The 12470-nt window shown below is 41.0% G+C and overlaps 2 protein-coding genes across 2 annotated transcripts; both read left to right on the top strand.

Moving 5' to 3' along the window:
• Nucleotides 1–3391: 3391 nt before the first annotated feature.
• LOC101619255 (olfactory receptor 6C2-like) lies at nucleotides 3392–4330 on the top strand. Its single transcript, XM_004692650.2, has one exon. The coding sequence runs from the start codon at nucleotides 3392–3394 to the stop codon at nucleotides 4328–4330; it is 939 nt and encodes a 312-aa protein (XP_004692707.1).
• A 6522-nt stretch (nucleotides 4331–10852) lies between these two features.
• Nucleotides 10853–11782, top strand: LOC101630549 (olfactory receptor 6C4-like). The gene has a single exon (XM_004692460.1). The coding sequence runs from the start codon at nucleotides 10853–10855 to the stop codon at nucleotides 11780–11782; it is 930 nt and encodes a 309-aa protein (XP_004692517.1).
• The last annotated feature ends 688 nt before the right edge of the window (nucleotides 11783–12470 follow it).

Raw genomic sequence — 12470 nt, 5'->3', positions numbered from 1 at the left:
GAAGGTAATATGGAGGTTTCTCCGAATATTAAAAGTAGAACTGTTATCGCTCCAGAAATTTCACTCTTAAGTATCTACCCAAAAAATGCAAAAACACTAATATGAAAAAAAATTGGACTCCTATATTCATTGCAGCACTGTTCAGCCAAGCTATGTGCCCAACGACAGGTGTGTGGATTAGGATGATATGGTTTATAAACACGATGAAATACTACTCTGCTGTGAAAAAGAAACTCTGAACTGTGACACACAGATAGGACTGGGGAAGGAGCATATGCTCAGTGAAGTAAGTCAAAAGGAGAAAGATAAATAAACACCCAATGGTTTCAGGGAACACAGAGAAGGAAAATAAAGGGTGGAATAGAACCTCGCCTGTAACAAACCCTAGAAATATGTCTGCAGAACTGAGATGGCGTGGGGCTAACAGCAGAGAGAGGACACAGGGCTAAACGTAGGGAGAGGACACAGTGAACAGACAGAGGCCTGTGGTGCCCTGGTGGTAGACCTGGAGTATAACTTGCACATACAGGTGTGATCCCATAACTTTAAGTCAATACAATGTTGTAGGCCAACATTGCTTCAATAAAACAAAAATAATAGAATGATTTCTGAAAATAGAGCTTTCACGTAAAGCCTGTATCTCTGCTGGGCGCATCCTAATCAGCCCCTTCTCAGTTTGCTTCTCTGTAAAGTGGGTACAGTTATTTCTTTTCACTTTGTCTGAGATGAGTAATAAACCATGTGCATGAACTAAAGCAGTTGTCTACTCTGTACTTAGAATAGAAAGAAGCACTGAGCAATCATCAGAGACGCCAGGCCACCCTCGGGGTCCCTGAGCAGATGTTCCCAGTGCCACTGGTGTTTTTACGCTGCCAACTCATTAGTAACTTTGCAACTGAGTCACCAAGGACCATTTTGTTGTTCACTCAGAGGTCCCTGTGCACTGGGAGCAGACGAAACATATATAAGAATGTTGCTGTTATAAACTTTGCAGGGAAGCAGGCTTCCCTGCCCAGGACTGCGTGTCCTTCCGACTGAAGTAAAGAGAAACCTCCTTGTCTCTAACCACTCTTATTTTTCTTGGAACTGCATAGAAACTGAAAAATCTAGTGTCGGATGCCATTTTAGAGTCAGTGAAGGAAGCGGAGATGGGGCTGGAGTCATTACAGCAAGAGCAATGAGAATGTAGAGCTCTGTTGTCAGACTTGACTGTGAAGGGGGGTGTGCGCGCCTGTGTATCTACACTGTGTGCATGTGTCAGCCTGTGTAGAGGGTAAGATCAAGTGTGAGGGGTGGAATGTGAGTGAGTTCAGAGCACACAGAAACCTCCTCATCAACTTAACACCCCTGAAATTGTCATTCCATCAAGTGCCTCTGATAAAAATTGTTAAAAAAAAAAGTTAATTGTGATATTTTTTTCTATACTCTATGAACATAGATAGGAGTAAGTATAGTCAGTTTTAAAATCTGGATTTCAGTTCACGTAGTTGACGCTGCAGAAGTTTCATCAGCAAGCATTGCTGATCTAGGGTTGTTGTAAGTGAGCAGAAATGAGAATTTTCTGCCAGGATCATTTTCTCCTTTGAAAGAACCAGTCACCGCCATCAGTTAAGGAGGCTGTTCCTACTGCAGAGACAAATAAAGGACTGTGCGGAAGGCTGTTAGAACATAAAAGAAATTAGCTTTCCTCTCATGCAGAAGTATATAGGACTTCCTCCAGTCCTGGGGTTTTGTCTGTATTTGCTTTTATCAATGTCCCCGATAAAAATAAAAAACACGTAAGCAGATCTGGCATGCAAAGGTATTAACCAGACGGCCTTTTACAGGATGAAGACCTGAGAGAGGTGGCTTGTACTGCGACCCTTAAGGAGGGTAAGTTTTGACATGAAGGAACCTCCTGAGTGTCTCTGTAATAGGGTTTCTGACAAAATGTAAATTAGAATGTAGGGGAAAGCTGAAATAGTTGTAATCAATGTCCATGACAGAGGTAGGGGACGCTATCATTTCTTTACATATTGTTGATTTTTCTGTCCCTTTATTTCTGGATGAGGCTTGGGCAAGTTTCATAAGCCAAAACTCAGAGAACAAAAGCATCAGGGGTCGGGGATTGATTGGCAAATTAGTGGGGGAAAGTTATTTGAGGAGGGAAAGAGCTAAAATTATTCAAAAAGAGGTGACTAGACAGACGCTAAGCTGAGACTGATTTTTTTTAAAGATTTATGTATTTATGCAGACAGAACTGGGGTACAGGCCAGAGGTGCAGGAAGTGAGAGGATTCACCAGAGACAGAGCGGGGAGCAGAACAGGCAGATCGACGAAGTCCACTGCTGAGGGGAGCAGCGGGCGGGTCAGGAGAGGTCTGCCGGGCCCTGTGGGTCACCTCCCGGGCGGGGATGGGGCTCGCACTGAAGCAGCTGCGGCCAGTTTGCAGTGCTGCTCTCCAAGCTGTTGCACCACCAGGGAGGGCCCAGCTGAGACAGATCCTAACCACTGAGCGCCAAGCCCGAGGTTGATCAGACTGGCGAATAAAAAGCAAAGGCTTCTTTCCTTCTGGGCTGGGCTCGTGACCCAAAGCAGCAAGGAGTAAACTTGGGTTACAGTCAGACTCCCGAAAAAAAAATTCTTTATACCACTTCAGAAAATCCTCTGCCCAGGCAGCCCCAAAAGTGACTTCTGAACACTTTCTTTGCCTTGACGTGGATGAAAAAAACACAAAGATGTACCTTTGTATCTTAAGCATTCGATCCCTAGGGAGAGAAAAATCTCAAGTGCAAAGAGCAGAACTTATACTTTCAAATGAACGTGCTGCTGTTAAAACCAAACATAAATTCAGATGAACGACGTGACCTTGAGCAAGACGGAGAGCACCTGGGCGGGGACTGACATGGCCTAGCGGGTGGTCCTGGCCGCACAGGGTCATCCGGCTTGATGGGCAGGGGGAGGCTAGAGGCAGGTAGGTCAGGAGACACATGAGAAGTCTCTGTAGTTTCCTCTCAATGTTGCTGTGATCTTAAAATTGCTCTAAAAAAAGGTTTCATTTTCAAACATAACACAAATGCCTATTAACAAGATCTTCCCGGTTTTAAACATGGAGCATTTCCATAGGGTCCCCAAAAGCATCAAAAGATGAGAGTAGGAGAAAAAAACTTCCAAGATGATGCTCCTTCCCGGGGAAAGACACGTGAAGCACACATCCCTGAGCAATGTTGTCCAGAATTGCCTGCCTGACATATGAATGTGTTTTATTGTGCTTTTATCGAAGGCGCTGTGACACTGAACGTCGACTGAGTAAAGAAGGGAGCGCGGTGCCGTGAGGGGCTGTTTCAGGGCTAACTCTGCCTCTTCCCACCCTTCCCTCGGCAGCTGGCTCCTGCCATCCCCGCAAGCCGTGATGGCAAATCGCACAGTAATAACCACATTCATCCTTCTGGGACTGACCGATGACCCGAAGCTGCAAGTTCTGATTTTCGTATTTTTGTTTCTCACCTACATGTTGAGTGTGACTGGAAATATCATCATTATCACCCTCACTCTCCTGGATGCCCACCTCAAATCTCCCATGTACTTTTTCCTCCGAAACTTCTCTTTCTTAGAGGTGTCGTTCACCACCGTCTGCATCCCCAGATTCCTGTACATGATGGCAAGCGGAGACAACACCATCACCTATAATGCTTGCGCCACCCAGTTATTTTTTATTATCCTCTTTGCAGCCACCGAGTTTTTCCTCCTGGCCGCCATGTCCTATGACCGCTACGTGGCCATCTGCAGGCCCCTGCACTACACCACCATCATGAGCGGCAAAGTCTGCACGGCGCTCGTCCTCTGCTGCTGGCTGGCGGGGCTGATCATCATCCTCCCCCCGCTTGGCGTCGGCCTGAAGCTGGAGTTCTGCGACTCCAACGTGATTGATCACTTTGGCTGTGACGCGACGCCCATCTTACAGATAACCTGCTCGGACACAGTATTAATCGAGAACATTGTTTTGATCTTTGCGGTTCTAACCCTCATGATTACCTTAGTGTGCGTGGTTCTCTCCTACACGTATATCGTCAGGACCATCCTAAGGCTCCCGTCAGCCCAGCAAAGGAAGAAGGCGTTTTCCACCTGCTCGTCCCACATGATTGTGGTCTCCATCACCTACGGCAGCTGCATCTTCATGTACATCAAGCCTTCAGCGAAGGAAGGCGTGGCCATGAATAAAGGGGTGTCGGTGCTCACCACTTCAGTTGCCCCTTTGTTGAACCCTTTCATTTACACACTTCGAAACAAGCAAGTGAAAGACGCCTTCAAGAACACAGTAAAACGAATTGCTTTTCTCACAAAGAAGTAAGCTATTATTGATGTGGATCAATTAAGATCAGTTAAGCTCCTATCTGAACAACTCGAGGGTGGCATTCATGAATTTGCCAAATAGTTTCTTCCTGTTCTGTAGATGTAGTGATCTTTTCTCTTGTAATCCAAATGGCCAAACTGAACTACTTGTTTCTCCTTCTTTTAAGTTTATTTTATTCGTAATGGTTTCTTTAATAAAAATCTCTTCTGAGCCCTCCCCAGTGGCAAGGCAGGTGAGGACGAAGCACCGCAAACTGGCCACAGCTGGCTGGTACAGACCAGAAGTGTGGTGGGCGAGAGGATTTACCAGAGACAGAGTGGGGAGCAGAAGAGGCAGATTGATGAAGTCCACTGCTGAGGGGAGCAGCGGGCGGGTCAGGAGAGGTCTGCCGCGCCATGTGGGTCGGCTCCCTGGCCAGGATTGAACTCGTGCTGCAGTGGCTTCCGAGAGCCCCATAATGCAGTGCTGTAACCTGTTGCGCCACCAGGGAGGGCCCATAAATAAATAAATCTTTTTTTAAAAAAATGCATTCTAGAGATAAGGTTCCCAAAATCCTCTATGTCATAAAGGGAGCTACAAATAAACAAATTTGTATTTCTGACCAAACAACCTCTCATCGCGTGGAATATAAATGCTCGGACACTGTTTCTCAGTTCTTGCTGTTCTCATTCCCCAGTTACGCAAGGGTCAAGTTCCTTCCCCAAATCTTGCACAGAGTGTATTCTGTATATTTCTGTCTTGTTTGAAAATGTCTGTGACCCTACTCTGGATTGCATCTCCGGCCTGATTCACACATCTACATCGTTTTCCTAAACCCAGTGACAATGTCTCCTCCAGTTCCCAAGTACACAATTAGAGTTTCCACCCTGAGTACATAATCCTTTAGTGAGCTTTATATTTTACAACACATTCATCCTCAAGTGCTTAAACACAACAGGCCAGTAATAAACGAACATATCAACACTAGCACATTTACCTGCTAGTGTGCAAGAGTATAGTAATTCCTTTTCAGGGAAGATTAGAAAATGTAGAAAAAATAAATACAGACAGAGGAAGAGTGAGAAAAGTTTCAGTGACCAGAATGGTCCCAGGTGATAGGTACCCAACACAGTGTCCTGTAAAGTCATTTCAAGCCTGGATCAAAAGAAAAAGACTGAGATTCAGAGAACAGGGAAGTTGCAGGCACAGCGACTTGACTTCTTCATTTTGCACTTTTCCCTTTAGGATCAGTCCCTGAGTCTCTCTGCACTTCCTGGGATGCTCCCAGCTAGCAGGTAATGAGAGACTGTCCCACTTTCATGGATGCTGTGCAAAAACCAGCAGAGAGGCATCTGATGCAACTGGACAGAGTCCAACTCTCACTGGGAAGGAACAAGCTACGCTTCCGTAGCCTCAGGAGAAAGACACCTCAAGGCTAGTTGTGGAGAATGTTTTCCAACAGCTAAGTGAAACCCATTCTTGCAAAAACCTAACTGAAGTCTTCTGGAAGGATCCAGTTTCGTTTAAATTTAAAAAAAAAAATGTGAACCCTGGAGACAGTGACTACAGAGGGGAGACATTTGAATAACTGAACTGTGGTTAATTATAGCCTGTTGAGGCACTCCGAACTTGAAATAGTGCAGGTGGCAGAGGAAACATGGAAATAAGGGTTAGAGAACTTGAACTTCTACTTTAGACTCTGTTCCTAACAAGCCTAGTGGCTACTGACCCTCAAAACTCTTTCTTCAAAGTTAGAAAATCAGCCAAAATAGCCTTTACAGCACTTCACATCTCTCAATTTAAAAAAATTTCTTAAGTCCTTGTGATACAGGACACCCCAGAGTGAACTGGCTGCCAGTCTGTGGCACCTCAACCGTACGCTTAAAATTTAGTTGTCCTGCAGGCACACACAGAAAAGTCAATAATGGGTTTATTTACAAAAGGGAAAGGGAAAGGAAACAACCCAGGGAAAGAGAGAGAGATACAAGGTAACTAGAGTATCTCACAGGCTCAGCTGACTTGGAGCTCTGATAGAAAACTAACTGAAAGTCCCCAGTCACGTGGTCCAGAGAAGCAGTTTCCCCAGCGAGAAAGCGAGGGACGCAATGGCGCCCTATTTATCCCCCAAAGTCCCAGAATGCTGCTTAGCTCCGCCCCTAGGTCCTCGCATTATAAAGATTTAAAAAAGCATATGTTTAAATTAGAAATAAGGTATATATTTAAATTTCATAAAGTCATGGGGGTTACACCTGAAATAAAAAAGCACATATTGTACAAAAATGAAAAGTGACATTAAATATATATCTAATAATAATAATTTTAATGGACACTACAAAAAAATAATAAAGTTCATAATGCTTTTTAGGTATTCAAAATGGTAAAGCCAGATGTAAGGAAAAATAGGTAAAAACAAAGAGAAAGTATTTGTTACTCCTTGCTTCTGTGTTCCTGCTGCATGATCAGATGACCCCATTTTATTAATGACGTTTCACTTAACTATGCTGGTGACTGCCACATGGTGTCCATTGCTCCCATCATATAACAGAAGCGCTGACTCAATCCCAAATGTACCATGTGCATCGTAACAATTCACCATTTAGTAAAAGATGTTAATATTAGGGTGTCTGGGAACTCTCTGTATTAGCATTTTAACTTTTCATCTAAAACTCTTCTAAGTGAAAAAACTTACTTTCAACAAATCAGAATTAAACAGTTGGATTTGGCAAAAAGGTTTTTTTTTAATCAATGGCAATCGTATTTAATGTTTGAAGGGTGAATTATTTTCTGTTGACATTTGAATCAAGGTAAGGATGCATGAAAGATTTACCTCAACTACTGAATATTTGTTTAAAAGATTTATTTATTATTTATGCATACAAAACTGGGGTACAGGCCAGAGGTATGGGGAAGTGAGAGGATTCACCAGAGACAGAGTGGGGAGCAGATATACTGAAATACACTGCTGAGGGGAGCAGTGGGTGGGTCAGGGGAGGTCTGGTGGGTCACCTCCAGGGTGGGGATTGAACTCAGGCTGTAGTGGCTTCAGCTTCTTAGTGCTGCGCTTTAAAACCACTGTGCCACCAGGGAGGGCCCCAACTACAGAATATTTTAATGCAAGTTTTAATCAGTGAAGTTAGGCTGGAAAAATAAATAAAAGTTATAAGTATTGGAAGAGATTAATCAAAATATCATTATTGACTGATAATATTGTATGTAAGTACACATATATGCACGTGTACATACTATATAATACACTTACATATCTACAGTCAACATGTGTGTGTGTGTGTGTGTGTGTGTGTGTAAGGGTCACAGACAAATGCAGGTATATAAAATCTCCTTTCATTGCTTCTGTAAAAAACCCTAGATTCCTAAGGCTCTTCACATGCCTTGGGAATTAGACCTATAGTCACTTATCTAATTAATTACTCTAATCCAAAAATACAGTAAAAATTCTCTGTTCTCCCCCCCAGAGAGTCAAATGGTTACAATCACAGTCTCTGGGTTAAACCCCCAGGTACCAGGAACACTGACTATCTCCCTCAGTATTTATATTTCAAAAAGAAATAAGCCTCCAAAACTTGGAGACCTCTAAGGTGAAAGTTCAGTAAGTGCCTGTCTAGCTGATGGAGATACACACGTAGTGGCCAGTGTGTATCACTGGAGTAAGATCTTTCCTGGAGTGGACAGGACAGAACTCTTTTCCCTTTATAAACAGAGAGGAGTCGTTTTCTTGCCCCTTTCTTTTAATTTTATTTTACTTTTTAATTATATTTTTTATTTTTTTACATCATTCTTCATTCTGTTCCTTGCCCCTTTCTCGGGGTGTATCATGGCTCACACAGGATGTCTGACCGGCTGTCATCACCTCATCCCAGCGGTAAGACTTAGGGCAGGGGCCCAGCACACTTAACTATTGGCTGAGAGGTGACTCCTAAGAAATCTGTCTCTGCTCTGTAACATCTCCTGACACGTTCAAGATCAAACTAATAGAGATAACTATTAAAATCAGAGAGAAGTAGAGTTTTAATAACTTAGTTTCCATTTAAAGCTAGTGTTTATAGCAACATACGAAAATAAAATGTACGATCTACATGTCAAAAATAAACCCGTAAAATATGAAACTGAAAAAGATACCATTTCAAAAGTCAAATAGCTATGATTAAATATATGTAAAACTTCTTGGAGTAAAATATAAAAAATTTTGGAGGCATTTTAAAAAATCTAAATAGATGAGTAAATATACCAAATTTATGGGCTAGAAGACACAGTGTCAAAAACTAATCACTTTTCACAAGTTTTTTTTATAGGTCCAGTGCAATCCCAATAAAAGTGCCATTTGATTTTTTTGCAAAAATTGACAAACAATATTTCTAGTGAGTTACAAAGAACCAAAAGAAGAATAACAAAATGAAGGACTTTTTCTACCAGAGGTAAGGAATTATTCTAAACCTTTGCCATTAAGATAATATAGTGCCAATATAGGAATACACAACTAGACCAATTTGACTGCATTGAAATTAAGACTCTTTTCATCATAAAAACTCCACAAAGAGAGTGAAAAGTAGAAGATATTGCAACTCAGACAATCCAAAAATGTAGTTATATTCAGAATCTATAAAGAAATCTAATATACCAATAGCAAACAGACTGATAATCTAATTTTAAAAAAAGAAAGAAATGAATGAAAGACTTGAATAGGAACCTCAAAAAAGAAACTATAAGTGATAACCACAGAAAAGGAAATTAAAAGCGCATGAGTTGTACTCCATATCAATCAAGGAGGTAAACATTAACCATCTGAACCAGCAGAGGAAGACAATACAGGGCAGAGTAATTGAATACACCAGAAATTATGATGTAAGAAATATTCAACCACTTTGAACTCAATTTGCCACTAAAGCTATTTACCCAATAACCCAACAACTCAACTCCTGGACAGATTTTATAGAGAAAATTGCAGGCCAGAATCAGTATAGATGTACATTTTGCTTTTTCCCCTAAGTGAGAATATTTTCCATCAACTGAATGAATGGACCAATGTTGACAAATTCACAAGTGGGATGCCATAACAAAAGTGGGGGAGGCACAGTTGCAAGCAAAAAATACAGATGAATATTAAACATAAACCTGATCAGAGGAAACAGGACATGGAAGAAGGATGCAAGGTAATCCCATTTTTATAAAGCTCAAATGAAGTCAGTAGCAAACTATATTGTTAAAGGTCTGTAGTTAAAGCAGGAAAATTATAAATATAAACTACTTAATCTATTGAGAATTTCTCTTTTGTTTTCGATTAAAATATAACCTGTTTCAAAAGATTTCTGTGATGACTAAATAATTTGATGCATGTAATAGACTTGGCTGTTTAATAAAAGAATAAAAAGCACTTAATCAGCATTAGGAATGCATGTCACTCCCCTTGGTTTTTCATAAATGTTCTTGGTGGGAATACCACTATTGACTTTAGAGAGAGGGAGATCAATATTTAATGAAATGTTAAATCATTTACTATGTAATACAAAAGGATCGTGAGGAATCATTAATGTGTCTTGCATCTAAGAGAGTATAAGTCTATTAATTGTAGCATAAGGGCATAGTGTTGAAAAACCAATCTTCGTTGACCAAGAATTCATCTAGAAAGTACATCTATAACCAACAGTACTGGAGTCAATTTTCTGCACTGTGTTTTAAGAAAATAGTGAAAATTATAATTAATTACTAGATACCATTTAGAGGCTTCAAAACATTAACCAAATCCATTCTGAGAGCCATGTCCTGTGATTGTCACAATGTCAGTTCCCACTGGTGTGTCAAATCAGCACCCAGACAACTCTGAATATGGCCAAGAAGCATTAGGCTTACTAGTCATTAATACTATTTATTTATGAGCCCTGGCCATAGGAGAAAACTGATAGTATAAAGTGAGTACTGAACAACAGTGTTAGAATCCTAAGGCAAAATAGACATTCATCTGGAAAAATATGGGGATGTACCATTAGTCAGTTTTAGATTTGGGGCATATAACATCATCTGTACTGGGAGAATTTCCACAAGACACCTAAAGAGGAAACTAGTAATTTGGACTGTGAAGGAGTTAAAGGTCATTTGCAGATATATGGTGAATTCTCAGGAAATACAGGAAGGACACAGATTGAAGCTTGCTACCAAGAGCACAGAAATAAAAACAGTAAATGAAGTCAGACAAATGACTAAAAGATGTGAAATTTATAAATATCTGAGATGAAGTGACAAGTACAGGCAGAGTAGTTCTTGGTGACATATCTTTGCTAAGCATCCAAGAACTGGTCAACAAGGAGAAGTAAAAAGGGCTTTATGAACAGCCCACTAGCACAGAAGACCTGGACTTCCAGAGAACCCGTCCCTATCGGATAGGACACTGGTTTCTCCCGACTGAATAAAGGGTGATAGTCTGACCTGACTCTGCTGGGCTGCAACTAACTTCATTACTCCTTCCCTGAAAACTCAGTTTTCATCACCTACTTTTTCTTTTTCCTTTAGAGCTACTGAAAGTCAACAATGAAAAACAGGACGGCATTTACCGAGTTTATCTTGCAGGGTCTCACATCTCAACCTGAACTCCAAGTGGTGATCTTCATCTTTCTGTTCCTCGCTTATCTGCTAAGTGTCCTAGGGAATCTAACCATCATCATCCTCACTCTTGTAGACCCCCAACTTAAGACTCCAATGTATTTCTTCCTCCGGAATTTCTCCTTCTTAGAAGTTTCTTTCACATCCATTTTTATCCCCAGACTTCTGACCAGCTTGGTAACGGGAAATAAAGTCATCAGCTTTGCTGGCTGCTTGACTCAATATTTTTTTGCTATTATGCTTGGGGGGACAGAGTTTTACCTTCTGGCTTCTATGTCCTATGACCGCTACGTGGCCATCTGCAAACCCCTGCACTATCTGACCATCATGAGCACCAGGGTCTGCATACTCCTTGTGTTCTGCTCCTGGCTGGGAGGACTCCTCTCTATCTTACCCCCATTCATCCTGGTGAGACAGATAGATTTCTGTGCCTCCAACGTGTTGAATCAATATTACTGTGACTTTAGACCCTTACTAAAGATTGCCTGTTCAGACACAAGACTCCTAGAAGAAATTGTCATCTTCATAGCTATTTTGACTCTGGTGGTCACTCTGGTGCTAGTGATACTTTCCTACACATACATTATTAGGACTATCCTGAGGATCCCCTGTGCTCAGCAAAGGACAAAGGCCTTTTCCACTTGTTCCTCCCACATGATTGTCATCTCGCTTTCTTATGGCAGCTGCATCTTCTTATACATTAACCCATCACCAAAGAAAGAAGGTAACTTCGACAAGGAAATATCTTTGCTCATGACTTCTGTTAGCCCCTTGTTGAACCCCTTTATTTATACTTTAAGGAATCATCAGGTGAAACAAGCATTTAAGAACACATTAAAAAAAATTATAAAGTATTAATCACCCAAATATACTATTTTCGATCAGTAAAATTTTAATTAACTAACAGGTTAATTCCCCACTCTGTCTCTGGTGAATCTTCTGACTGTACCTCTGCATCTCTGGCCTGTACCCCAGCTCTGTGTGCATAAATAAATAAAGCTTTATTTCTCCTTTTTTATTTTTTTACATCATTCTTCATTTTGTGCATTTTTTCATCTCAGTTGCAATCCCTGTGGGTATAAATAAATCTTTTTTAAAAATACTAATTCAAATTTTGTATTAACCACATAGAGGGTGGCATTTCAGGTTACTCTCATAAAGTAAATGAAAAAAAAAAAGAGAATCGTTGGTTAGTCAATCAGAATTTCAGTTAATAAGTAACTTTGCATGTTACTAGTGCATTTCTAATGATCTGGAATCTAATCACATATCAGAATGAACTTTCTCCTAGCTTCATTCAGAGTGTTTCATTCTGAGTGGCTCAAGTAATGTGAATGAAAATTAATCAAAGCCATAAGCACCTGGATGGAACAGCATCAATATGTCCTAATCCACAATATAATTACATTGTAGGTCTAGACATCTCTGAAAACAGCACAAGCAGGCAAGTACCTCTGGTCAAGATTTTAATTCAGAGAGTGCAAGGAGAGCAAGTGGCTGTGGAATTGTTCTTTGTCTAGAAAGGCCGACTTCAATTACAGAGTGT

This window comes from Condylura cristata, unplaced genomic scaffold, assembly GCF_000260355.1.
Source record: "Condylura cristata isolate star-nosed mole 26May11 unplaced genomic scaffold, ConCri1.0 scaffold00034, whole genome shotgun sequence".
In the NCBI taxonomy this organism is placed as follows: Eukaryota; Metazoa; Chordata; class Mammalia; order Eulipotyphla; family Talpidae; genus Condylura; species Condylura cristata.
This window is presented reverse-complemented; position numbering and strand designations above follow the sequence as displayed.

Excerpts from the sequence above, each read along its gene's own strand:
- LOC101630549 (XM_004692460.1), top strand. The coding sequence starts at position 10,853 with ATGAAAAACAGGACGGCATTTACCGAGTTTATCTTGCAGGGTCTCACA.
- LOC101619255 (XM_004692650.2), top strand. The coding sequence starts at position 3,392 with ATGGCAAATCGCACAGTAATAACCACATTCATCCTTCTGGGACTGACC.